Here is a 27,984-nt window from a genome sequence, read left to right as displayed (position 1 = left end):
TGGTCAAGTCTCGGACGGGTCCTGATCAAGTCCAGGTGGTATTTTTATATTTTATTTTTAAAATTATTGTATATTAGTATTTTTAAGTTATGAATAAAAATTACATTTTGTAGGTTAATATGATTAAATGGAAACATAAAAAATATTTGTAATTTTTCGTGCGCACGCCAAACGCTGTAAAATGTTTGCATCGTAAAATATTTTCCTGTAAAACAACTTTCATGAAAATATTTTACGACGAAAAATATTTACGCTGAAATAGCGTAAAATAATTTATGAAAAATATTTTCATATTTTTAGGGGTTTGGTGCTACGGAAAGTAATAGTCAACAAAAATTTTTTTTGATTTACCGAAAAAAGTTTCTTTAATTTCCATAAAATAGTTTCACCTTTTCAAAATTGTAAGCTATTCTTTTAATTTTGTGCTTCTCATTCTCAAACTACCAATACTTCGTTGCGACCTTGTGAGGGGCTTGGGGGCTTCGCTAGGACTATGTTCAAAACAATGATATCATTAAATAATGTTAAAAAAAAAATTCATACAAAAAAAAAAAATTAAAAAGAAGAAGAGAGAAAATCCTAATTCTGTAGCTTGATAAGGGCCAAGCAGGGGTTGTGGCCAACTCTGAAGGACCAAAGTTGTACAATATTGCCTTTCTTGAGCCCGTTTTTATTTGCAACATTTTTCCATGGGGAGCTGAGCATGTATGTGCTGCTGCTACCTAATTTCCACTTCTTCAAGAAGATGGCCGACTCCTTGAGGCTTGGCTCTATCAACACCACTTTCAACCCTTTGAGATGTATCCCATCTTTCTTCTTTTTCCTCCAGTTTAGCTTCTTCCTCTTGCGTCAAAAAGTCTGCCCTCATTTGTGTTGGCTGCCAACAAGGTTTTTCCCTATTTAAGATAAGATTTTGATTAAACAAAATGGAGCAAGTCCTACAAAGATTTATCTAGATGGTTCTCCATTCATCTAGAAGTTTTTTTTTTCAAAGATTTAGCTAGATAGTTCTCCATCCATCTAAAAGGTTATCTTCAAAGATTTATCTAAATGGTTTTCCATCCATCTAGAAAGTTCTTTACAAAGATTATTCTAGATGGTTCTCCATCCATCTAGAAGGGTTCTCTTCAAAGATTTATCTAGATGGTTCTCCATCCATTTAGAAGGTTTTCTTCAAGATTTATCTAGATAATTCTCTATCCATCTAGAAGGTTCTCAATTTATCTTCATCATCTAGATAGTTCTACCTTGGAGGCCAAGTTCATTCATCTAGAAGGTTCTAACTTGGGGACTAAGTTCATCATCTAGATGGTTTTAACTTTGGCTATAAATAGCCAAGGGTCCTTATGCCTTAAATGATGATTGAGGAAGATCAACAATAACACACGAGAAGAGAAGCCAAGAAAGGAGAGCTTCAGTTATACTCCAGAGAGAGAGTTAACTGTATTATTTTACTCTTGTATTAAGTCAAGTTTTGCATAACTTGAGTAAACACCACTGGAACAAGTTGTTTATAGTGGATTGATCGGAGTTAGTCCCGTGGATGTAGGCTCACTGCCAAACCATGTAAATACTGTGTGTTGATCTCTTGCATGTATCATTCTATTATTATTCTGTGGAGTTTGCACAACTATTGAGTCAAGGGTGTGTCCATCCCTAACAATTTGGCCCCTTGGAATGGAAAGCCGGTCCTGAGAATCCTCCATGTCGGTGGTCGTCAATTTCTTTTGAATCACAAGCTGCACGTCCCGACCATGCAGCCCCATGATTTTGTCCTTGAGCTCAGTTGGCATACTGGGTGATTGCTCTTCAACCGTTTGCTTCTCCTCTGCCGGCTTCTTCCCCTGCCTTTCGCGTTTCCTACGCTTTCCTTCTTCTCGAGTAATGTGGTTGGAATTCTTCGGCTCAATATTCAAGGGGTTTTTGGGAGGTATTACCCTCACCCTTTTCTTCTTCTTCTCCTCCTCCAGACCCTTTTCATTGTCACAATCCAATGGTACTGCAGATCACTTTCTCCGGCTGAATTCAATTAAATCAATCAAAATCCTCTCGGTGAGCATTGCATCTTCTTCATCCTTATTTTTAGCCACAGCTCTGATCTCCTCCCTAATCTTATTGAAGGACCCACATATGGCAGGAGAATCGCCCCTCAAATCCTCAAGAGTGACCATCTTTCTTCTTCTTATTGAGTACCGAAAGAATTTCAGAGAATCAAAGAAAGGAAAGAAATTGGTTGATAACAAAGTAGAAGCACCAAGCAGAAAAAAGTGATGAAACTGATTATTGGGTTTTTTCTTCTGAATCCTGACATAGGAGTATTTATAAATTGGAAGAATTGCTTGGGGCAGAGGCTTCCTAAACCTGAAACTACTCGGAGATGCAGGGCTTTCCTAAGCTTGGTAGTACTTGGAGAGGCGGTTCCTTACCGACTTTCTCACCAACGGTCGAGTAGGAGTATTAACTCAATTTCAAATTAGATGATAATTACTATTTTACCTCTATACTTTTAATCGTTATTACCTTAATACCATCCTAATGCTGTGGACGTTTTCTTATTTGGCATACCCTACTGCATCCGCTGAAGACGTTTTACAGAATGATCGACCAATGGGGTCTTGCCGTCTGGTGAAAATAGTCCATCATGTGTTCGATTTTTGAGCTATGTGATTGTGAGGCACATGATACATTGTCATGCTTTGCTAGCACATTTTGTGGGGACAGCTTATGAAATAAGATTATGTTAATGTAACACTTTCATTATGATTAATATAGAAAGGGTTTCGACATCCATGGGACGAGAAAATAATTTCTTAATGGTAGTGAAAATCAACCCTTTGATCAACATCAACTGAGGTTGATCAACCCATTGTACAAGTTATGATTCATTGTCTTCCCTCCGCATGCTACATTATTTATAAAAAATAAAAATAAAAAAACGTTTTGAATTGTTCTAAGATAAAGCAATTAGAGTGGGATTTCACTTGGTATCTAAAATATTAAAAGTTCTTAATGGTAAGCACATGGATCAATATTGATTCCGGTGCCACAGACTTATGTTCTATCCAACATGTGGTCAATAATTAAAGGGTCCAGAACTGCACATGTTAGAAATGTTTGTATTTAGGGTGATTGGTAAATAATTCTCACTGTATTATTTTGATGAGATTCTATTTATGATGGCTTCAGGTTAATGTGTGGGATTGCAAGAGGTTCAACACAAAAATATCATGGAATTTGTTTTACAAAGTTGATTTACAGATTTAAAACAAAACACTAATCTAGTTTTGTACAGATACAGATAAATTACAATTGAATTGTGATCAGTCTCATCAACTCTGCCATCTTATCTCACTTGAACCTAAGATCGTCGCATCTTGTGTTGCTGTCTGAACAGCTTCTGTAGCATCTGTTGGTATTTCAATCTTCTCCTCTGTTTCAAACTTCTTCTTCTCTGTTGCGTTGAAAATTTACTATTTTTGGGGTTAGAACAAGGGACATAGCTTTGCATGTAGCATGTAGGATTACCCAATAGTCGGTATGATCCTTGGGGGAAACATATATTGCCACCAAGTACCAACTGGTATTACAGAAGGAAAACTGGAAGCAAGTCAAATAGAGACTGAATATGGCAAAAACTACCTTTTTCCTGTTCTGGAGTATCTCCTAGATTAAAGATCAGTTGTTGAGTTGTATGAATATGGAGGAGGGTAAGATTTCAAAGAGATTATCTGCCTGGGATTGTGAAGTTCTTTTGGAAAAGAAAATTCTAGCAAAATAGATGCATGGTTGTTTAAAAACCTTTCTTTTCCCAAAAGAGGGTTTTTTTTTTTTTTTTTTTGTGGAGTCTGGTATGATTTGTTGAGTGTGTTCTCTTTCAAAGCTGGTCCATCTTTTGGGAAGGCTTTCTGGTGGTGGTTTTATGTTTTGCTTGTAATTTTGCTGATTGCAAGCTGGTTTCTGCAGCTTTGTGTTTTTTCTAGTTTTGTTTTGGTTGGGTTTAAACCTCTATGAGGTTGTGGTTCGGCCTCATGAAAGGGCTTGTATATGGTGTTACATTGTTGATTGGTTTGTTTGCTCTTAACGAAGTTTCTTATTCATTGAAAAAAAAAAAATCCTTTCTTTTGCTGGAAGGCTGGAATTGTTGTCTTCGGTTCTTTACAGTTTTCAAATCTTTTGATCTCAAATTTTTATTCTTCCTAAAAGGGTGATTAGATGTAACACTCTGATCTCATATTATGAAAATGAGTATCCCACATAAAGGGTGGGTGGTTTATAAGAAATGGTCATGAGTGCTAAGTCTCACACTGAATACAAAGGTAAGTTATTCTATAAAAGCTCTAAATTGACTTATCATTTTAGAGGGATAACGCAGGTTAACACTTTCCGTGGGTCATTACATTAGATCTACGAGAAGAAATTTAATAGATTTCTTTGGAATGGTAATGACACTAGTTCTGCCAAGGGTAAGGTTGCATGGGATCTTATATGTGTGCCCAAGAAGGAAGGTGGTTTGGGGTTTAAAAAGTTTGGGGAATGGAAATAAGGCTGCCATTCTTAAACGTATCTTCTTGAAGTTTAGGGTTGGTGATGGCAGCAAGATTTACCTTTGGCTAGACTTCTGGCATCTAGATGGAATACTCAGTGATCATTATGGTTATAGAGATAATTATGATGCTGGAAGTAAGTTTGATGCAAAACAATCAAGTGTCATTAGAGGTACAAATTGGGAATAGCTGCCGGCAAGGTCGAAGTATTTGGTTAATATTGAAAGTAAATTGCCTTTGATAAAAATAGGAGGTATCCAGGTAGGGATACTCCTATTTGGATGGCCTCTAAGTCAAGTACTTTCTCAAGTAGGGATACTTGGGAAGAAATTAGTGTGAAGCAACCAATAGTAGAATGGTGGAGTCTGATTTGCTATTCTAAAGCACTCTTTTATTTTGTGGTTGGCTGTAAAGGACAGCCTTTCAACTGGTGACAAAATTTTGAATGAGGAGTACAAAGGGAAGTTAAAAATGCCTTTTCTGTAGAAGCTGCATTCAATGCCAGAACCATCTGTTTTTTGTTGTTGTGGGTTTTTGTAAAAGAATATGGAGGCTAGGGGGCTGCTCTTTACGGTACATAATTGTTGCTTAATTGGCTATTTTTGCAGTGTAGATTGTGCTCTTATGCAGATTAATTGCTGCATTTATTTTTTTTTTTGGATAATTGTAGAGATTTTCTTGCTGAGTTGATTTTCTATCAGCTGTATGTTTGTAGGGTGATTGTTAGATGTGTGTTCCTTGGAGTCTGTATTGGTCTTTGTTTGTGAGGTGCTCTGTGGGCATCTTGTGTTCTAGCAGGCTTTTCTGTTGGAGGGATTGTATTCTTTGTTTGGTTGGTATAAAAGAATGTGAAAACTTCACAAAATTCTTTTGAACTTTTATGCGTTTTGAAATTACTTTTATAAAGTTCAAAAACTCTCAATTTGAGGTATTGAACTTTCAATTCTGGTAAGATTTTCAGTTAAAACTTATCAAAATACCAATTTTTTTTTAATTAAAAAAAATTGCAAAGATTCCGGCATGGGTATTTTTGAAAACTCCGTTAAATCCTGACCAAAGCCTGAATCTTTACAATTTTTTATTGTATTTTTTTATAATAAAAAACACGGGTATTTTGAAAATTTTGACAATATTTAACAAAAAATCTTAACGGATAAGTGACATTGTAAAAAATTGATCTAAGAAAAAGCATAGAAACAAACAATTGATGCAAAAAACTGGGAAATATTTTGATAACATCTTGAGCTTGTGTTTCATTTATTTCTCTTCTCTTATATGTAGAAATTTTGAGAAGAGAAATGCTATGATTTCTCCTGTAGTTATTCTAATGTTTTCCTGATTATATGTGGATATTGTTTTTTTAAAAAAGTCAAAAAAGCCAAAAAAAAAAAAAAAAAAAAAAAAAAAACTTATTCTTACTTTCTAATTTTTTTTAGAAAACAATATACACTTAGGATCAAGAGAACACCAAAAAAATCACACAAGAAACCGTAACATTTCTCTTTTGGGAATGAAAAAATTTAAAACAAAAATGCGTACAATGAGAAAGTTTGTTTGCCACGTGGTTCTAACTAAAGCCTATATATAGTCTTGCTCTAATCAAAAATTGAAAATCCTGATCTGAAAGAAGAGTATCTTAAAAAACTTAAGAAACTCATGACTAATGATTTTGAAAAACCTGTTGGTACTAAAATCTCTCTTGAAGATACCTTGAAACGATTTTCAAAACAAAAATCCAAGGTAGTTACTATCTCAGATTTGCAGCATGAGATTGGTAACATGAAGAAAGATATTACTGATTTGCAAAATGACTTGCAAATTATTAAAAATGAGAACAAAGATTTACAACAAAAGCTTTTGCTTTTTAATCTTCAACAATTTTTTCCAGAAAATAACTCTGGTAATGAAAATGTTAATGGTAACAAATCTGAGCATAATGATGAAGCTGAATCCAGCTATAAGCCTCTTTCCAATGACGTTAAGATTGTCAGTGCTATTCATAAAATTGTTCCTCCCAGATGATATTCAAAAGTTCATGTTACTATTGCTCCTGATTATACTTTTGATGTCATTGCTTTGATTGATTCTGGTTGTGATTTAAACTGTTTTTAAGAAGGATTTACTCCAAGTAAATATTTTGAAAAATCCACTCAGAACATGGATTCTGCAAGTGGAGACACAATGCACATTGATTATGAATTGAAAAATGCTTATGTTTGTCAGCATGAAGTACATTTCCATATTCCTGCTGTCCTTGTCAAAAATATGGGTGAATATAGGCTTTAGTTAGAACCACGTGGCAAACAAACTTTCTCACTATATATATATATATCAAGGTAAAGATGGCATGAAAATTAGCTAGAGGAATTATTTGAAAGGAAATAATTTTAGCACGTTTTACTTGTGGCTGCTTTTACAAGCTAAATATCTGTTCTCGACATTCCACAACCTCTGATCAACGGCTAGCCCCCATTTTTAGACCGTTGGTTGAAGTATACAATGTTTGACTTCCCTCCATTAGGTGCACCAATGTTTCCAACTTCATGGATTAGCATACGGACGATGTTGACAATACATTTCAAAGAAAAATGCTGCATGAATTTTTCTTGTTTGTATTGGAGTAACAATGAAATCATTATTGGATTTGGATGACCATTAAATTTTGGATCTAATAGTAAGGAGCGAAACCAGAATATCAGAGAAGGGGAAAAACAATAAAACAATAAATTTTTAAGCGGGTAAAAATGAAATTTTAAAGGATTTATTTCGTAAAAATCTATAATTTTGAAGAGATTTTTAAAATTGAAAGAAAACATTAGCTCCTCCAAGTTAATGTCTAAGTCAATTCAATCTTCGAGAGGGAGAAAATAGCCATTAAATGTTATCTAAAAAATGGGTCGACCCGGTATAAGAGAATGTGAGAGTATGTATAATTAGAGAGTGCCTAAAACTTTAGGCTAGAAAAAGAATAGTCGTTGGTGCATTCAACTGCCGGTCTTGGACTCGGTAAAGGTTTAGTCATTGAGCCTAATCCTAACACAGTATTAAGCTTTCTTAATAGTCGGGTGAGGCTTGTTGGTATGTAATATGGTCCTCCGTAGTAACTGAATTTGTCTCGTGGGCTTGCCAGTATCTGAACCCTCCAAGTGGGGTTAAAAAAAATTAGTTTTTTATTTTTATTTTTCATTTAATCTGAAATGTAGCATTTAATTTTTCTCACCACCTAACCCAAATCCGTTTGTGTACGATAAGCTCAAGTGTGGACAACACTTTAGCTAACTTTCATGGGGTAATTGTCCTTGTCATTCATGTACCTTTCTAGACCCATCAAATCTATATATTAACAAACAAATCAACACCAATCCATTTCAAATTATATACTAGTTAGTATTTACTCAGCTAGTCGGACGCGGCGGAAAGCCTCTTTAAAAATGGCTTCAAAAGCAAGCTCAGTATGCTTGCATTTACTGCTTCTTCTGCTTCTCTCCGGCACTGCAATCTCACAATCGGTAGTGAAGACTCTTCCGGGCTTCCCCGGTGATTTACCCTTTAAACTTGAAACTGGGTATATCTACTTTTTCTTTTTCTTTCATCTTATATATATATATATTAATTGACTGGCAATCAATGATATTGATGGGGGATTTATATATATATACACAGATACATAAGTGTGGGCAACGTGGAATTCTTCTACTATTTCGTTGAGTCGGAAGGGAACCCGGGAGCAGACCCTGTTCTTTTCTACGTGAATGGAGGCCCTGGTTGTTCCGGTTTAAATGGATTCCTTTACCAGATTGGTAGGAGTTAACTTCATCTTTTTCTTCTATTATTATTATTATTATTATTATTATTATTACGGGAAACTTCACTTTAAATCCTTGAACGAACTATCACGCGTTTTGAGAAGACCCTCTAAATTTCAAAAACTCTAAATTTAACCACTTAAACTTTCAATTTAATTCAAATTCAACCATTAACCTCTAACGAAAATTACTAAAAAGACCAAATTACCCTTTGATTTCTTTTTTTTTTTTAATTTTCATTTGAAAATTAAGGGTAAATTTAGAATTTTATAAAAAAAAAAATCAAGGGTATAAAGGTCATTTTATCACTTTTAACGTTTTAAATTTGATAGAAGGTGGTACATTGCATCAAATTAAAAGTTTAAGAGGTGAAATTGAGAGTTTTTGAAATTTGGGAGGGTCTTCTCAAAATGCGTTTAAGGGTTTTTTAAGTGAAGTTTCTAAGTAATTCTAAATGGTCTACTTGTTTCCTACAAAGAATGATGTGGCTATTAAAATCACTATTTGATCAAAACTTAATAATGATCAATCACAAGCACAACGATGATTTTAATAGCTACATCATTCTTAATAGGACACAAATAGGCCTCCTAGAATCACAAGCTAGTTGAAAGAAATTGAAAATTCGATACTCTTAATTGAGAGTTTTTGAACTTGAAGATACTTTCAAAACGCGTGAAAATTTAAGAGGGTTTTGTGAATTTTTTTATTTTTTTCCTTATGAATAAATATGTTTCTTCTAATTGTTCATAGTTCTATATATATATATATATATAGTGAAATACATGAGGGATTGGGATTGGGATTCGTAGTAATCGACCTATATGAGTCCGAGGCTTATTTAACCAAATAGGTAGTTGGACAATTTACAAACAAACAAATTTTCAAAACGCATGAAAATTCAAGAGAGTTTTATGAAGTTTTTTTATTTTTTATTTTTATGAATAAATATGTTTCTTCTAATTGTTCATAGTTCTATATATATATATATATATATATATATATATATAGTGAAATACATGAGGGATTGGGATTGGGATTCGTAGTAATCGGCCTATATATATATTTAACCAGATAAGTAGTTGGACAATTTATAAACAAATAAATCTCTTATGAACTCTCATACAATAATTTTGAATTGCAACTAATTACTGTTAGTCCCCCTGTCCATAGATGAGTTGGTTTCATAATGAAGTTCCTCTCATTTAGCCAAAAAGTCTATCCAAAAAGTCCAGGTGCCAATTCCCGACTTGAAAAGAAAGAGACAAAAAGGGGGTTTGAAGTTTACTTGGCTGGATAAAGTCAGGACTTTCCAAGTTTGAGTTTTAAATTTTCATTCAATAATTGAGGTATAATGCATAAAATATTTAATTAAAATAAATATGAATTAATGTTTAACACTCCTTTCTAGTAAGTGATTAAACTATGGTCGTATAATTGAGGTACAACACATTAAACATTTAGAACATGTTTGTAATTGTAATTGTATTTGAGAAATAGAGCTTTTAAGTTAAATAATATTTTTTTTACAAAAGTTTCATTTTTAAGCTTTTGTTTGGCACAACTTTGTAGGTACAAAAAATATTTTTTAAACTCTCAAACCCAATTTAAAACGGGCTCTAAAATAGAAGACTGAGTAAGACTTGTTTAACCCATTAAGATCCAGAAAAAAGTGAAAAATTAAGCACCATGAAACCTGGGTTTTAAAGCTAATTGGAGGAAATGGCCCTAATTTGTTATAAATGTTGGTATGTTAAGGATCCTGACCTTGATGAGTTCATGTTCTCTTGTAGGCCCATTAAAATTCAATATCAGTGATTACACTGGGGGCTTACCAACATTAATATACGAACCAAACACATGGACAAAGGTACACATTTGAAGTACCTACTACCTAGTAGCTAAGTACCGCAATCTTTTTATTAATTTTCATTCAACTTTTGTCATTGTCATACTTTTCCAGACTGCCAACATAATATTTTTAGATGGGCCTGTGGGTGCCGGCTTTTCATATGCAAACACTACCGAAGCTTGGAGCACGACAGACACACTATGGGCGGCACAATCCTATGAGTTTATAAGAAACGTGAGTGTATTTGACGATAATACTGCTTCTTTTTAAATTTAATTGGGTCTTTGGGCTTTACCATTAATTTAAACACAAAAATTATCAATAATAATACAAAAAATAGGTCGTAAATTAGCTCGGTTTGTTTTGGTGTAAAATATTGTACAATATTTGCTGCGAACAAAAAATATTGACTGATAAAAAATGATTTCCGAATCAATAGCAAATTTGCTACTATTGTTTCGAAAAATGGTTTACGCCTTTTTCCTCTCCTGAATTGCAGTACCTCATTCCTGTTAAATCACCATTTATCCCAAAATCTTAAACTTATACATGTGTAATATTTAATTTAAATGGGATGAATTGACATAGTCAAAGTTTAATCTCAGGACCTTTAGCTCTGATACCATATTAAATCACCACTTATGCTGATAGAAAGAGGTAAATTTAATCACTTAATCAACATTTTAACCATTCCGCCCCGCCATAGCCATCCCCTTACCACCCTCCTCCAAAGAAATCAAACCGCCCCATTCCTCCATTGATAGAACTAAGAATTTAACTTTGAGGGTCCGGAATGAATTGAAGTAATACCGATAATTACAGAACTGCATATTAATACCACCTCTTATTTGTTTATCTAATTATATATTTACATTTGTGATGCAGTGGTTGAGCATACACCCAGATTTTGTGACCAATCCTTTCTTTCTTGGAAGCGATTCATATGCAGGAATAATTATTCCAATTCTTGCGCAAGATATAATAAATGGTAGCTTAATTAATTACCCCCCATTGAAGTCAATTACCCAGTTGTGGTAAATGAATTATGAATTATACACTCAAACCTGCTTCTTCTTTTTCTTTTTTCTTTTTTTCACTTGCAGGCAATGAAGCAGGAATTACGCCTTATGTGAATCTCAAAGTAAATACATGATCTAACACATCTTTTTTTTTTTTTTTCTTTTTCATTCTTTGATTATTCATTTTGTATTGCAATGAATTAAAAATAATATATATCAGGGATACTCGATTGGATGCCCACATACAAATACAGATCTAGAAACGAACGCAAAGATCACATTTGCACACCGACTGGCTTTAATATCAGATGCCATGTATGAGGTAATTGTTAGAATATATAGGTTTTGATAAGTAATTGTAGTTGTTTCCCAATATTTCATCTTTTGATTCATTGTTGTTCTTCCCAATCAAATTCAATTTCAGTCAGCAAAAACCAGTTGCCATGGGAATTATGCTGATCCGACCACTGCAAACTGCACAGAGGCACTTTCAGCAATCTCCCAGGTTTGAGTGATTATATATACTAGCACATAGCGTGCACTGTGCGCGAGATTCTTCTTTATAATATAATTTTAAAATTTAAACGCATCTCCATCTTACTTTTCATGTGAAAAAATCTATCATGCCTCTTAGTACATTATTGAATATGCACTTCTTTTTTTAAAAAAAAAAAAAAAAAAATTATACTGAACATGTACTTAATGACACAATCACACTCAGATGAATTAAAACACAAGACTATTGAATTTAATTTAATCTATATAAAGTAAAAGATGTTTAAATCTTTTGTTTGTATAAGTATATATGATTTAAAATGAAAAGTAAAAAAAAATAAAAATAAAAATAAAAAAGCAAGAGGAATACATGAATTATAATATAAAAAATTAGTAAGAATATTTAATATTTTTAGTGTGATATCTATTGAAAAAAAAAAAAAAAAAAATCGGCCATATATGGCCGATTTTTATTTTTAATTTTTTTTTAATTTTATGACTTATATGGCCAATTATGAGTAGTTAATTAATGTAGTATGTTTTTAAATTCTAAATGTTGTCTTTATATAGTTTTGGAAAGTAATAAATTCAGAGAAAATAATATCGTACATTAAATTTTTGAACTTAATGAAATCACATATAAGAAAAATTATTGAAATATAATTAAATGCTCTTAATTAAGCTAATTTAATGACCGATTAACTGTTAAAAAACCGGTTCAAAAATTATGCCTTAAAAAACCGGTTTAACCTTTAAAAAAAATGGTTCACACCACATATCGCAATTCTATACTACCTCTAAAGAGTATAATCACCTCTCACCTCTGTTCACTACAACATGTTTGCTTTTGATCAATTCAATGGGCAGCAAGAATGAGTGATGATTTATCTGAATATTCAGTGCACAGAGCTTGCAAACTCGCAAAATATATTGGAACCCACTTGTGCTTTCTTGTCACCCAAAGCAAAAGAAGAAAGAGCTCGAAGATCTCTCAGAGATAACTCTCAAAATTTCATTCTGCCATCGCCTAGAAGAACTGGTGGTTCTTGGTGCAAAGTAAATCTCTCTCTCTCTCTCTCTCATGCAGTTGAGTTCATCTGATTTGATCTCCCTTTTCCTTTGACAGAATTTTGACTATTTGCTGATGGACATATGGGGAAATTATAAAAGTGTCCAAGATGCTCTCCATGTTCGACGGGTAGGTGCTTCTTGAGACTAAAAATGGATTAGAATCTTCACCGATTACTTATCATATGTGAAAGAACTCATATGAAACTTAGTTATCATAATAGATGATCGGATAGTTCAAAATGTATTTGAAACATGAGAATCTCATATAAACTCTCTTGTGCTGCCTAAATTACTAACAATTTTAGCAATGAATAGATGACAGATCGATTAATCCAGCACAATAACATTGTTATTTGGTTTAGTAAAAGCTCATGCATGGAAGTGTGTGTAATGTGCCAACAGGGAACAGTCAAACAATTCTTTAGGTGCAACATCACCTTGGACTACACATCTAACACCGATGATGTTGTCCCATACCACCAAAATCTGACTGATACAGGCTTGCAAATCCTAGTTTTCAGGTTCCTATCTCCAACTTCTCAAAGCATTTGATTGTATTGATTATATTAATTATTTAGTTTATATTCTAACACTCCCACACATATGGGCTCCAACTTTTCCTTAATAGGTGGTGCCCAACACGTAGAATGTTTAATTAAAACAGGAGGTGAATAATGGAGACCGAGTTCGAATTCAGAATTTCTATTCTGAAACCATGTTAAATCACTACTTATCTCCACAGTTTATCACCTATTTTAATTCATTATTCTACTTGTCGAGCTTCGGTACTTACTAAGAAAAAGTTTAAGCTCACACGTAAAAAAACATGTTAAAATATTAATTAAATATTTAAATTTACTATTTTTTATCGGTTTAAAATTACAACACAAGTTCTGTACATGACAATTACAAATTTTGCTCTTTCTGCAGTGGTGACCATGACATGGTTATCCCACATAATGGTATTGAGCAATGGATAAATGCTCTAGACCTAACGGTGGATGTTGATTGGCGACCTTGGTTTGTTAGTGGTCAAGTTGCAGGGTTAGTTTTTTTAATAATATATATATGCATGACCTTTTTTTTTTTTTTTTTCATTATTGATAATTCTTGTTATATAGGTAAATAATAGGCATTGTTTTCTAGGTACACAAGGAAATATACAAATGATGGATACCGATTGACATACGCCACTCTAAAGGTAAGAAAAACTTTTAATTTTCTTCCTCATTGATCTAAATAAAAATAAGAGAAATGTTTGGAGTAATTCATAGTTTACTATATATATATATATATATATATATATATAAGTGAAAGATGTGATAAGTGCTACGTGAATTGTCATGTCAATTTATAAATGTTATAAGTGTCATGTAGAGTATCACATGACAGTCTACATTTTAATGACTGATATGATAAATGACACATGAATTGCTACGTCAATTTGTATATAACTTATAATAAAAGTTGGAATATCTCAGATTCTCTAATAACACTCCAAAAATAATGAAAATTACATATTCTCCTTTTAATTTGTGCAGGGATCTGGACACTCGCCACCAGAATATAAAAGGAAGGAATGTTATCACATGTTCCGTAGATGGATCTACTATTATCCTCTGTAATTTTTTTTTTTTTTTGGTGTCCTTTTTGATTCCCATTGTTGGAGGAAACTTTCTTATGTTAGAAGTTAATTGTTGGAGGAAACTTTCCTTTATTAGAAGTTAATTGTAATTCGACTAAGTATTTCAAACAATATATAATATTTGTTTACTCACTACAAGAAATACAACCTTATTAGCGGTGACTCAAAATTAGTCTTTGATAAGTACTTATCAACGTCGATTTTAGAGTCATTGCTAATAAGCAACTATATATTAGTGACAACATTTGGTCGTCACTGGTAGTCATTGCTAATTTTAGAAGAAGAAAAAAAAAAATTTCGCAACAACAACGTCATCACTGTTATGTCATCGCTAATAACCTACGGGGAATTTTTTCCGCCTTGGTTGAAGCGGGAAGCTATTAGCAACAAGCTTTTTTCCATTAACAAGGAGAATAGTCATTGTTAATAATAATATATCAGTGACAAATCCATTGTGGTTGTAAATAATAATAATAAAATAGCTCGTTTGTGCATCTAATAGACATAGCTTGATACTTCGATGCAATTGTACGTAGAGTGGGAAACCACAGCTTGCTTTTTGGCACTCTATTTTTTTTTTGAAGGGTGCTTTTTGTCACTCTAGGAGACTAAACATTAAACAGGTAAGTTCCAAAACCTGAAAAATTGAAGCAATACCATGAACGACCTGCATATTATTATTTGTTTATCTGCTAATATTTACATTTATGATGCAGTGGTTAGGTGTGCACCCAAATTTTGTGACCAATCCGGTCATTCTTGGAAGCGATTCATGTGCAGAAGTAACTACTCCAATTCTTGCTCAAGATATAGGCTCGTTTGTTTCAGCATAGAATAATTTCTAAAAAATGTTTTCCGTATTTTCAAATGTTTGGTGCGACAAAAAACAATAGTCAACGAAAAATGTTTTTAGTTTTACCAAAAAGGCCTCTTAATTTCTAGTTGAAAACTATAAACTATTTTTCGAGTTTAAGCATCTTATTCTCAAATCAAAACACCTAACTAAGACGTTGCCGGGGCCCCAATTGGACCGGTTAAAGACCCCCCCAGGACTCGACCGCAACCTTGATGGGACTCGTTCAAGACCCTGCATGACTCGACAAGGACCTCGCTGAGACCCAATCAAGACCTAACCAAGACTCGCTTCGACCTGATTGAGACAACATCCGAACGTCGGGACCCGGATAGAAAACCACTGGGACCTAGTCAAACCCTACCTGGACCACATCAAGACTCGATCAAGACCCCGTCGGGACTTGCCTGGACCTGACCAATACACCGTCAGACCCTACCCAAACCCGATCAAGACCCTACCAAGACTCGACCGGGACCCTGTCAAGATGCAACCAGAACCCTACCAAGACCCCACGAGAACTTGAATGAGACCGTCAGGACTCAGTTAGGACACTGTCGGGACTCGGTTGGACATCACTGAGACTTGGTTAGGACCTACCAGGACCCAATCAGGACCCACTTGGCCTTGGTCGGGATTTGCAAGACCCAGCTAAGTCACCATTGGGACCTGATCGAGACATTTTCATAATTTAAAGTTTAATATGATTGAATGAAAATAATTTGTGATTTTTTATACGCGCAAAATATTGAAAAATGTTTTTCAAAAATCATTTTTTAAGAAAATGTTTTCTAATAAAAACATTTTATGTCGAAACAAATAGAATCATAATATATGATAAGTTTCTCCATTGAAGTCAAGCCAAAGGTAAACTAAACTAATTATGAATCATACACTCAAACCTACTTTTTTATTGACTTGCAGGCAATAAAGCAGGAATTATGCCTCATGTGACTCTCTAAGTACATACATGATCTAACCCATCTCTTTCTTTTTCTTTTTCTTTTTCTTTTTCTTTTTTTAATTTTTCTTTTTTTTTTTCATTATATTCAATGAAATGAATATAATGTTGTTAAAAATAATATCAGGGATTCTCGATCGGATTGGATGCCCACATGCAAATGCAGAAGTAGAAATGATCTCAGGAATAACATTTGCACACTGGATGAATTTAATATCGGATGCCATGTACGAGGTAGTTGAAATTAATACCTTTTGATAAGTAATTGTAGTTGTTTGTTTCCCATTTCATCTTTTGACTCAAAAAGTATCATTTTTCACTCATTGTTCTTCTTCCCAATTAATCATATTCAAATTCAGGCAGCAAAAACCAGTTGCCATGGGATTTACATTGTGATCCAGTAAAACCAGTTCCATCTCATCATTATTAATTAAGAAAGGGGAAAATATTTAAAAAATAAATAATTTTAAAATTAGTTAGTATGGTTCAGTGGAGCTATCTATTCTCCACGAGGACTAATCAACGGTCAGCCCCATTAGACTATTAGTCCAAGTTGTAGACACTACAAGAATCTGCCTCATTAGCGGCGACACATTGTCGCCGCTAATGATCACATTGTTGCCGCTATTAACAAATAGCTTTGGTTGCAAGCAATCCGAGGGTAATGATAAATAGCGGTGACCTTTAGAGGTCGCTACTAATGATCACTCAATAGCGGCGACATGTATTGCCAGTAATAATTTTTGTCACCGCAAAAAAAATGGTTTGAAATAACCCTTGTGTCGCCGCTATTGGTATATCATTAGCGGCAACCACCGAGTCGCCGCTAATGATATGAGGAAAAAAAAAAAATAGCGGAAGGGCTTATAATAGGGGGTGTTAAAGAGCAGTTGACCCATAGCAGGGCAGCTCATCTGCTTGTTGTGTTGTTGCTGATAGATCTGTATATATAAGAAAGAATATCAGTGAGATTAAGCATGAGTTCAATTTCATGCATGTCCCCAAATTTATATCCAATAAAACAATGTCTAGAGAAACGAGAATCATAAACTTCAAGCCATACAAGACCTACATGTGTTTATCATGATATACACCATATAATGCAGAGCATTTAACAAAATTCATCCTAATATCCTCAACAGATGGACCAAGTACTTTTGCCACATTAGACAACAAGGGTTTCTATTTGCAGTGAATCTATCAGGTATAACTTCAATCTCACAATGGATGGGGGAGATGATAAGTAAAATCTCTTGCCTAATATGATTGCCCAGATGAAAAACACCCACATAGAAATATTGAGGTGCACCAAGCTAATTGAATATGAATTAAAATGGAGTTGATACAAAGTAAGATGAACCCATAATATTTTTCAAGTGCTGGTTTAACTAGGTCTGCATAGAGAAAAATGCATGATACAAAGTAACTAGCCATGATTGTCTGGTAAGATGCACCCACTAATCAAGACACTAATAGCAATTCAATCTTAAGACAGGGTTCCACATTAAATCATGATTACATAATGCAGGTAACTCCATAACTTCACATCATTAGTTCGGAGTCCAATCCCTCCATCATGAGATCAAATTCTGCTATGTGATACTCGAATATACCTTGCTGAAACTTATAAATTCTCGGTTCCACATTAGATCATGATTACATAATGCAGGGAACTCCATAACTTCACATCATTAGTTTGGAATGCAAAAGCGGATAAAACAAGTGAACTAAAAAAGCAAAAAACAGTAGTAAAGGTGCCATATCATGTTTTATAAAATGTCCAACTTCCTAGGCCGTGGGTTCCATAAAAAAGTACCTATAATCTAAACTATGCTGTTCAAAACAGGAATCGATAAGAAGAAAAGATACTGCAGCCTCACTGATAAAAGAAATGTATTAAAGTGGAAACATACCTGTGGAATGTATTCAAACAATGGAGTCAAGAATAAAAGAGCACAGCACATTATGGACCTGGTAACAATTCCAGATAAGCCAGTTTTTGCTCCACTTTCATGATTCACAGCAGACCTAGAAAAGGAACCTGCGCGGAACATTGAAAAGAGATGAATTAAGTTTTTGTAAGTAGGTATATAAAGTAAAACTTTGGTGAGAAACAAAATTATAAAGAATGAATGATCATTTCTGTCCAACACCCATAGTTAATTATGAATCATAGACTCATGTTTGCAGCTCTTAAAACCTCACATAAGTATCACCTGTGGTAGGATATGCCGAAAAGAATGAACCCATAATGTTGGATACTCCAAGACCGAACAACTGTTTTTTTTTTTTGATAGGTAAAATTGTATATATCAAAAACCCAAAAGGGGCGCAAACACGATTACACAGGTAGTATAAAAAGAGTGCGTCTAAACACCCAATAAAAAACGCTAAGCTCCCAAGGAGCACCCACAAGGAACCCAAAAAGATCCACCCAAGAACCCCCGAAATCAAAACACCCTACACAAGAAACACCCTACACAAAGGCTAACCCACAGAACCCAACTCACATAAACACCCCACATCCCTAACCCTACTCGAGCCACCGCCCCTAGCCTCAAAGTTATCGGAGCATTCCAAATTCTTGAGCTCCCTCTTTCCCATGACCTTAAGAGCATAAAAGTCTTGAGCTCCCTCCTCATCGATGGCGATCAAAAGACTTTCCTCATTCCTTCCACAAGATTTCATCGCGAACTTCGTCACGCCCTTCACCCCCAGCAGCATCTTTTTCTTATGTAGCTGTTTAGCTTCCTTATCCTTCGCTCTCCGTGTATACCCCAAAGTAGACTTGGAAACAGAGGATTGTTTATCTATCAAAACTTTAGCAGGTGCAGGAGGAAAAGAGAAAACCGGAGGAACAATAGCCATCACCGGAGGAACAGTAGCCACCACTAGAGGAACAGAAGCCTCATCCTCATCCTGCACTGAAGCCTCGCCGGATAAGTAGAAGCAACCGCAGGAATCGCCGGAGGAAAAGAGAATTGATTCACAGGCGAAACAGAAGCCACCGAAGAAATAGTAGCCACCACCGTAGGAGCAGTAGCCTCATCCCTCAAACTGCGCCATAGCCTCGCCAGAGAAACAGAAACTGCCACAGGAGTCGCCGGGGAAGTTTTCCGTCCAAAATCCCCAATTTGAACATTCTCAGCAAACACAGGAGACTCCGGCGAAGACTTATCTGAGTGCAACAAAAACCCATCGCTGAACTTATCGGCATCGTCAAGAAGCTCTGACAATTCCAGCGAATCGGGATCCAAAACAGGGCCGCAACTGTTTAAAACATATAGAAGATTCATCAGATATTTATTTGCTCAAAATAACTAACTACATAAGTCCTATTGCTAAAATTGCTATTTACCACCACAAAAGACCAAATCACAACCTAGTTCCCTCTTTTTTTTCTCCTCAGTGCAGAATATAGCATTCTCTTTTAAAATAAATGATCATGTTTAATATGTAAACTTTCATAACCAGTGAAAATACAAAGTTCATATCTTTCTCATCTTTTATTCGATGCATGGTGCATTCCTAGGTATAAAAAATGAGTCACAAATGGTAAAAATATAGCAAATTGACACCTGAAGCGCCATATATGATGTTTATGATACCAGTTTATGTAAAGCCACATTAGTTCACTCAACTGAAACCTCCAATTTCAATTTACTGGGGGAAAAAGGATTAAAAACAAAAGTAAAATGGGAGACTCTTATCTGTAATAAAAGATGCAGAAAATAACAAAAACTTATTCCTTTATGAGAAAGAGAAGTTCATCAGCACAAACCACTCATGATGAATTTAAAAATGCTGAAACTTCAGTCCCTCATCCGATGAAATCATTCCTTTTACATTCGAACCAAATGATGACATTAACTACATGAATGATGAAGCTAAGGGCTATGGCAAGGAACACACATCAACAATGGAAACTAATAACAAAAACCTAAGAAACAAACATGCCACAAAATTTCAGCTTTAACTATGAACTCAATGAAAACATTTTGAAAGAGACTAGAAACCAAATGAATATAATACAGATCTTGAGAAAAACAAGCTAGTGTGTGTATATATATATATAGAGATGAAGAAAAACAAGCTTTGAACTCCCAGGACAAGATTAATGCTTATGATGATGATGCTTCAGCAACTAATTACCAACTAAAAGGCCTAAAACAAATGTGTTGCATATATATCGTGTGGTTAGGTATAGATTGTACCATATGAAGAAAAATATAAGAGATGGGCTTGAAATTTCAGAAAACTAACATATGTTATATCAGAAAATTCAATGCTTATCTGCAATTTCATGAACCTAGAAACTGGTTTTATGGAATAATGAAGATTATTGGAGTACCAAATAATGAAGATTATTACTGTCCAAAAAAAAAACCCCATAAAACCCAGATGAGAAAAGCCCTAGATTTTGCAAAGCAAAATTAGATAAAAAGAAAACCTCAAATGATTCGGATGAAAAGCCCTAGATTTTGCAGGTGTTTTTGTCTTGTTCTCCAGAATTAGCCTAAAAACCAACCGGTGGAGAGAGGGAGCACTTACCGCCGGTGGAGGAGAGAGAGAGCCTTCCCGGATTTGAGAGAGAGATATGACCACAACCTGTTCTTCTTCGCCGGTGGCCGGAACCCTTACGCGGGAGAACGAGAGGGAGAGGGAGAGGGAGAGGGACAGAGAACGAAGATTTGAGAGAGGGAGAGAGGAAGAGAGAACGACAGAGCCGGCAACGTTTAATTATCAACCACAAAATTTTGAGAGCTAAATATGAAATTTGGGTACGAAATGTTTGCGCCAAAAAATTTATTGTCAAAATTTCAATTGAAACAATAACGTTTCATTATCAGCCGCGACATAGTGTTACTTAATAGCGGGGACTTTAAATAATTAGGTTTTCTTAGGGCTAACAAAATAGGTACCTGACAAATAAATATGTACATGTTTATCATATGCATGTAACTATTCTTTACGACGCATAGATGAATCTTATTATAAAAAAACATGCATAAGGTAAATGAGTCGTAAACAGGTCATGATAGATATTTGTTTTGCCCGCCATAATTTTTTTAAAAAAAAAAAAAAATCTATAATTTCATATATACAAACATATATGAGAAAATCTTGCTAGATTGGAATGCAAACAATAACCCAAAAATAAGAATTTTTTTGGAAGAATTAACACCCATAGAGTCACGCTCGTTCAGACGATCAATTAGATGTTCAATCGATTATACAATCCTATAGGTACAACGGACGATCATACGTATAATTTTATCGATTGATCATACGATCTTGTCATGATAGGTCGGACTAATGCACTAGGATCAATCGGATGGACTTATCATGATTGATCGGACTAATGCAAAAGGATATTACAAAATTCATATAGTCATGATCAATCCGACTAATGCACTAGGATCATTTGGACGATCAATTGGATGTTCGATCGATCGAATGATTCTATCAAGATCAAGCGACTAATGCACTAAGATCGATCATATGTTTTTATTATGATTGATCGAACTAATGCACAATGATAATATCGGACGATCGATCAGATGTTCGAACGATCAAATGATCCTATCAAGCTCAATCAGACTAATGCACTAGGATCGTTCGGACGATTGATTGGATGTTCGATCGATCGATTGATCCTATCACAATCAAACATCCTAATGCACTAGGATCGATCAGATGTTCTTATCAGATTAACCGGCTAATGCACAAGGATTATCATGATTGATCGGATTAATGTATAAGGATAGTACAACGATCCTATGTAATTGCATCAAGCTAAACCAATCAAAATCAAATGCACTAGAAGAGTGATACATGATATCATTGTGTTTTGTTCATAATACATTTGACAAAGTCTAGAATCCAAGGCATCGTGATGAAAATAATTTTTATATATCTAAAAAAAAGAAATCGGGTTATATATTTAGATAAGAATAAAAAATAGAAAACTTCAATAATAATATAAAAAAATTAATTTTTCTAAGCGTTTTAATTTAATAGGAAAATTTGTTTTTAATAGGATCCTAATGCACTATTATTTAATTTTTTTTTCTTTAGGAACATTAGCGACGACCTTTAGATGTCGCCACTATTGACCCTCTTTAGCGGCGACTGCCGTTGTTGCCTACTCAATAGCGGTGACATAATGAGACTCAATCAACGTCGACATTAAGTCGCTGCAATTGACCCCACATCAGTAGCGACTCTGAGGAGTCGCCGTTGTTGTCCACTCAATAGCAATGACCTAATGTCACCGTTGAGTGAGCCTCATTAGCAACGGTGACTCCTCAATGATAGTAGTTGCCGTTAATGAAGGTATTTATTCTTATAATTGAATAAATGTCGCAGCTATTGAGTGAACAACAACGGCGACTCCTCGGCGATAGTAGTCGCCGCTAATGAAGGTATTTATTCTTATAATTGAATAAATATTATTCAAGTTGCCGCTAATTTTTTTTTTTTTTTTTTGGTATTTAGCATCCACTAAAGTTGCCACTAATGATCAGTCATTATCAGCAACCTCTAGAATTCGCCGCTAATGACCCCTCATTAGCGGCAACATTGGGGTCGTCACTAATAATATGGACGCTAATGAGCAAAACTCTTATAGTGAGATGCTTCGTTCAAAATGTTGACTTTCCTTAATCAGGTGCACCATAATGTATTAGCGCCCCACCCCACAAATCAGCATTTTGGTCTTAATTAATCGCCATGTTAAAAAATTGAAAAAAGTAATTTATTCATCGATAATATATTAAAAGTAAGTGTCCTGTTTTATTCTTATAATTGAAAAGTTTAAGAAAACCTTTTGGAACACTATGCATTATTTGTGTGATGTGTTTAACAATCTTTCATTATTTGGAATAAACTAAAAGATAGAGTCAGCAACTATAATGTCAAAAATACAATGAGAGCCTTCTCAATATGGACTAGTTCGTCCATACGAGAAAATGCTTCTTTGATTAGCTTATGAGCTACTTCATTTTCCTTCCGCTTGACATGGGATATCTTCCAACTCTGTAGACGATTTAACAGTAAAAATTGGTGTTTATTTTAACAATATAGATATACAATTGAATAATAGTACATTAATTATGAAGGAGTCAAGCTTATCACTTCACCCTTTATAGAAAGACTAATGTTATATATTACATTTTTATTTCACAATTATTCTACAATGTGATATGATAGTTTCAGTTTAGAGTTAGGGTGCGTTTGGGATTGCAATTTAGCAAGAATAATATGTGTTTTTAAAAGATATCGTAAAATGTAAAACGTTTGGCATTGCGATTTAAAAAGCATTTAATTTAAAATAGGAAAAAAATTTGCGATTTCTACAAGCAGGCTAGGAGGTACTTATTTAAAAAAATGCTAATTTCAACCAAAATCATGATTTCGCATAACAAATCTTTGATAAAAAGTAATTTTTAACATGTTTTACCAAACGCCTTTTCAATTTCAAAAAGTAGTGATTTAAAAAACGTAATTTTTAAAAACGCAATTTTTAAAGTTGTACTTATTGAAACTGCAATCCCAAACAGACCTTAGTTGGGCTTGGGATAAGTTATTATTAAAACTGGGGGTGGTAACCCGGTCCCGGTTAATGGTTATTGGCTAAAACTGGTAACCGTAACCGGGGTACCCGGTTATTAAATTTAGAAAACTGGAACCGATAATCGGCTACCGGTTACCCGATTATGTAATAACCGGCTGTGTACCAGTTGGTACCCGGTTATCCCAACCAATAACCGGGTTTTCAAAAAATTGTGCATTTTGGGCCTATTTTGGATATTATATCTACTTTTTGGGCTTAATTTAGGCATTTTTGGCCCTTTAAAAAAAATATTTATGGTGTTTTTTAGCCCAATAAGCTAGGCTTAGTTACGGTTGTTCTTTGCTTTCATAATACATTTTAAAAAGATCCAAAACAAGACAAAAAAAATTTTCTCCCCCTCACGTTCTCCCCCTCCCCTCTCTGTTAGGGTTTCATCTCTAGTAGAGAGCATCGTTGGAGGGGGAGAACCTTTGTTCACCCCCTCCGGCCCTCCTCCCCTTTCCCTCTTCTGCCTCCCCCCTCCCCTCCCATCGCCCTTTTTCTCTTAGCGAGCTAGCCTATTTACATTGTAACAATCTGATCTCATATAGCGGAATAACTGTAATTATCAATACAAAAATACTGTTAAAATACTTTTCTTTATACAAAAATACCCAAAGCTATGTCGTACAAGGCATTTATACAAATCTATCCGACAGTCTAAACTCTAGACAAAACTTAACCAACTTGGAATCTCTGTACATCTCAATATGAATCTCTAATCACAACTGCATAATTACCTTGATTTTCCATTCCTGCAAGCACTACAAAAAACTGTGAAGTAGTAAGTCAATTGATTTCCGATAATATAAATCATTGTTGAATCATATATATAGCAAAATGCTAGACAAGTTATAAAACCACAAAAATCCGTATTATTGGATATCAATATCCTACTCAGTAAGTAAGAATACTTACAGTGGATTATATGAATGGATCATCAAAGGTAATTACTTGAAACCCGTTCTGCTGCAGTTGGTCCATACCCATAACAATCCCTTCACTGACTTTCTCTCTCTCTCTCTCTCTCGCTTAAACTCTCTTTCTTCCTCTTCAGCTCTCTGTCTTAAATTTCCCATCTCACTCTCGGTTTCTCTTGTGTTCTTTCTTTCTTATAGCGCTTGGTCTCGCCCTTTCTCTCTCTGTTCTGAGTAAACACTCTTAGAAAGAAGAAAGACCGAGTAAAAAGCGGAAGAATGAAGAATATATGCAAGAGATGGGAGAGGAGATGAGTGGTGAAAATTGTGAAGGAGAAGAGCTCTATTTATAGGAGAAAATCAAACACTATTCTACCTTCAATTTACAATTATACCCTCATTTTACTATTTCACCAACCCTATACTATTTCACCAACCCTATACTATTCCACCTTCAATTTACAATTATACCTTCATTCTATCTTCAATTTACAATTATACCCTCATTTTACTATTTCACCAACCCTATACTATTTCACCAACCCTATACTATTCTACCTTCATTTAATCAATCACCAACTATTAAAATCATACTCCAAATTATACCAATCAATCATCAATTATCATATCTCTTAAATCTCCCAATAAAATAATCAATATAAAATCATCATCATGATATAATAACCTCAAATCAATATTCATTCTAATAATATTCATAAGATCTAATAAATTCCTCAAGAATAAATATTATTACCTAATATCATCAATAAATATCTCAACCTCAAAGTAAATGCCATTACCTAATATGAATATTAATATAATCATAGTATCAATTTAATATCTCTAAAATAAGACTTTAAAAATCTGGGTTGCTACATACATGATGCCCCTAGCTCTTAGGGCGATTTTTTCCTTTCCCTTCCTCTCCGCCTCTTCCCCCTCCTTTGGTCCATTTTTTTTCTCTAGGCTTTTGGATCGACCGTTTTTTGCCCAATCTTCTGCCCTTGCCAAACCCATGTTGTCGCTCGCCCCTCCGCGTGTCCTCTTTGGCTCCGTCCAGGTTCTTCGGGTTTCGACCATTTTCCCCCGACAACCTTCCACCCCGCCGTGGTTTCTGTTTTGGGTTTTTTGTTTCTTTGTTTTATTTTCTTGTATTCTCTCCTTTTCTTGTTTTTTGCTAGAGTTTGTGTTTGTTTCTTTCTGTTTCTGCTTTTGTTGTTTCTGCTTGTTTAGGTATCCTTTGTGGATGATGCTCATGGGGTTTCACTAAACTTCCCCTCCGTTTGAGTGCGCCGCGGATCTCCTATGCGCCTGCTCCGCCTCCCACCGTCCTCTGTTGGGCCTTTTTCTCGCACCCCCCACCGCGATGAGATTCCAACGCCCCTTTCCATTTTCGGTTTCCGGCGAGCGCGCGATCAACTCTTCTTTCCGGATGTTGTCATCCTCTTAGTATGCTTTTTTCTGTTGGTTATTTCCCTGTAATTTTGTCTAACTTTCCTTTTTTGTTCTTTCTGTCTTGTTTTGTTTTCCTGTATCGGTTTTGTTTTTTGCTTGTAATAATTCTCGGTCTTCTCTCTCGATCTGCCTGCCTGAAGCCCTTCGGGGTAGTTGATTTGGTCCAGACCTTTTGGGTTGTAGATGTGAACGCTATTCTGACTTTCTAGTCCAGGAGGATGAGTTTTGGCTTGGGGTTCTCTACCCTCAATGCCGAGGAATAAGAGCTATCTATGCATTGGTTTGAATCTATTTGGCGCAGATCTGATGTTTAATTTGAGAGTTAGTCATAGGTTAGCGGATTTTGTATGAGCCTGGAATGTAATACGTCATTTTTGACACTTGTAACCTCGTAACTTCGGCTATAGTTGCTTTAGAGCTTTGCTCTGTGTTGTTTGAGCTTTATGCTCGTTTATCAATGAATGAGATTGAACTGTTTCAAAAATAATACATTTTAAAAGTGCCCTAAAAACCCAAAGAATATATATATATATCAAGAGTTTGTTAGTTTGGACTGACCCGTCATCCATCATCATTGTGGGATAGTTGTTGGATAAAAATGTAATTTTAAGCATTACTCTTTTTTATAATGATGGATTCAAGAATTGATTGAGATAGTCATATAAAATAATTTTAACTCGTCCCCAAGGAGTAGCTTAATCGGCCGTGAATCACGCCTCATGAAGTGAAGGTCACTAGTTCGAATCCTCACTCTCCTTTCTCTTGTGTGGACATTTAAAAAAAAAAACAAAAAAGAACTCTAACATTATATCCAAGTGTTTAATTAGTATACTTAACATTTCAGCTAACGTTCATGGGCTACAATTCCAGCTAACTTTCATGGGCTACAATTCCCCTTGTTATTCTCCTAACTTTCTATGCCCATCAGATATTATATCAAACAAACTAACCTGAATGCCTATCAAATTCAAATTATTTAATTACTAACAAGTTTGAAGCTAGTTAACGTTTTTTCCAAAAAAAAGAAAAAAGAAAGACTAGTTAACGTTATTATACTTATATTTTAGCCGCGGAGGCTCTCAGCTAAAGCCTCTCAACAATGGCTTCCAAAGCAAGTAGCTCAGTGTGCTTGCATTTTCTGCTTCTTCTCCTCGTCTCCGGCACTGCAATTTCTCAATCGGTAGTGAAGACTCTTCCGGGCTACCCCGGTGAATTACCCTTTACACTTGAAACTGGGTATGTCTTACATTTCTTTTTCTTTCATCTTCCACATATATTAATTGACTGGCAATCGATGATATTGACGGGGGATTTATATATATACAGATACGTAAGTGTGGGCAATGTGGAATTCTTCTACTATTTCGTTGAGTCGGAAGGGAAGCCGGGAGCTGATCCTCTTCTACTCTACATGAATGGAGGCCCTGGTTGCTCTGGTTTAAATGGATTCTTTTACCAGATTGGTAGGATTCTTTTAACATGATCATCTTTTTCATCGAATTGTTTATAGATCTACGCTGAAACATGCTGTTAATGTACTCGGTTCATTTCATTTTTAGGATTTCTGCTCTTAAATGAACATCCGTGCTTCTTTAAATGAACAGGCCCATTAAAATTCAACATCAGTGATTACACTGGGGGCTTACCAACATTGATATACGAACCAAACACATGGACAAAGGTACCCATTTATTAAATTTAGTAAGATTGCTCAATATCTCGGATTGAGATAATCCTCTCAAATTTTATAA

The 27,984-nt window shown here is 34.8% G+C and overlaps 2 protein-coding genes across 2 annotated transcripts in view; both read left to right on the top strand.

Moving 5' to 3' along the window:
* The first annotated feature begins 7,933 nt into the window (after positions 1 to 7,933).
* On the top strand, positions 7,934 to 14,564 carry LOC132179234 (serine carboxypeptidase-like 18). Its single transcript, XM_059591904.1, has 14 exons — positions 7,934 to 8,109; positions 8,208 to 8,344; positions 10,144 to 10,220; positions 10,314 to 10,436; positions 11,088 to 11,190; positions 11,306 to 11,343; positions 11,442 to 11,543; positions 11,646 to 11,726; positions 12,617 to 12,772; positions 12,843 to 12,914; positions 13,190 to 13,308; positions 13,718 to 13,831; positions 13,934 to 13,988; positions 14,329 to 14,564. Exons 1-14 carry the CDS (start codon positions 7,976 to 7,978, stop codon positions 14,410 to 14,412), a joined length of 1,395 nt encoding a protein of 464 aa, XP_059447887.1. The 5' UTR covers positions 7,934 to 7,975; the 3' UTR covers positions 14,413 to 14,564.
* A 12,735-nt stretch (positions 14,565 to 27,299) lies between these two features.
* LOC132177876 (serine carboxypeptidase-like 7) overlaps positions 27,300 to 27,984 on the top strand; it is a 3,975-nt gene continuing 3,290 nt past the window's right edge. Inside the window, exons 1-3 of the mRNA XM_059590353.1 lie at positions 27,300 to 27,469; positions 27,560 to 27,696; positions 27,838 to 27,914. Coding sequence (XP_059446336.1) covers positions 27,333 to 27,469; positions 27,560 to 27,696; positions 27,838 to 27,914 — 351 coding nt within the window. The 5' untranslated portion in view covers positions 27,300 to 27,332. The remainder of the gene's footprint in view (positions 27,470 to 27,559; positions 27,697 to 27,837; positions 27,915 to 27,984) is intronic.

This window comes from Corylus avellana, chromosome ca4 (genome assembly GCF_901000735.1).
Source record: "Corylus avellana chromosome ca4, CavTom2PMs-1.0".
NCBI lineage: Eukaryota > Viridiplantae > Streptophyta > Magnoliopsida > Fagales > Betulaceae > Corylus > Corylus avellana.
This window is presented reverse-complemented; position numbering and strand designations above follow the sequence as displayed.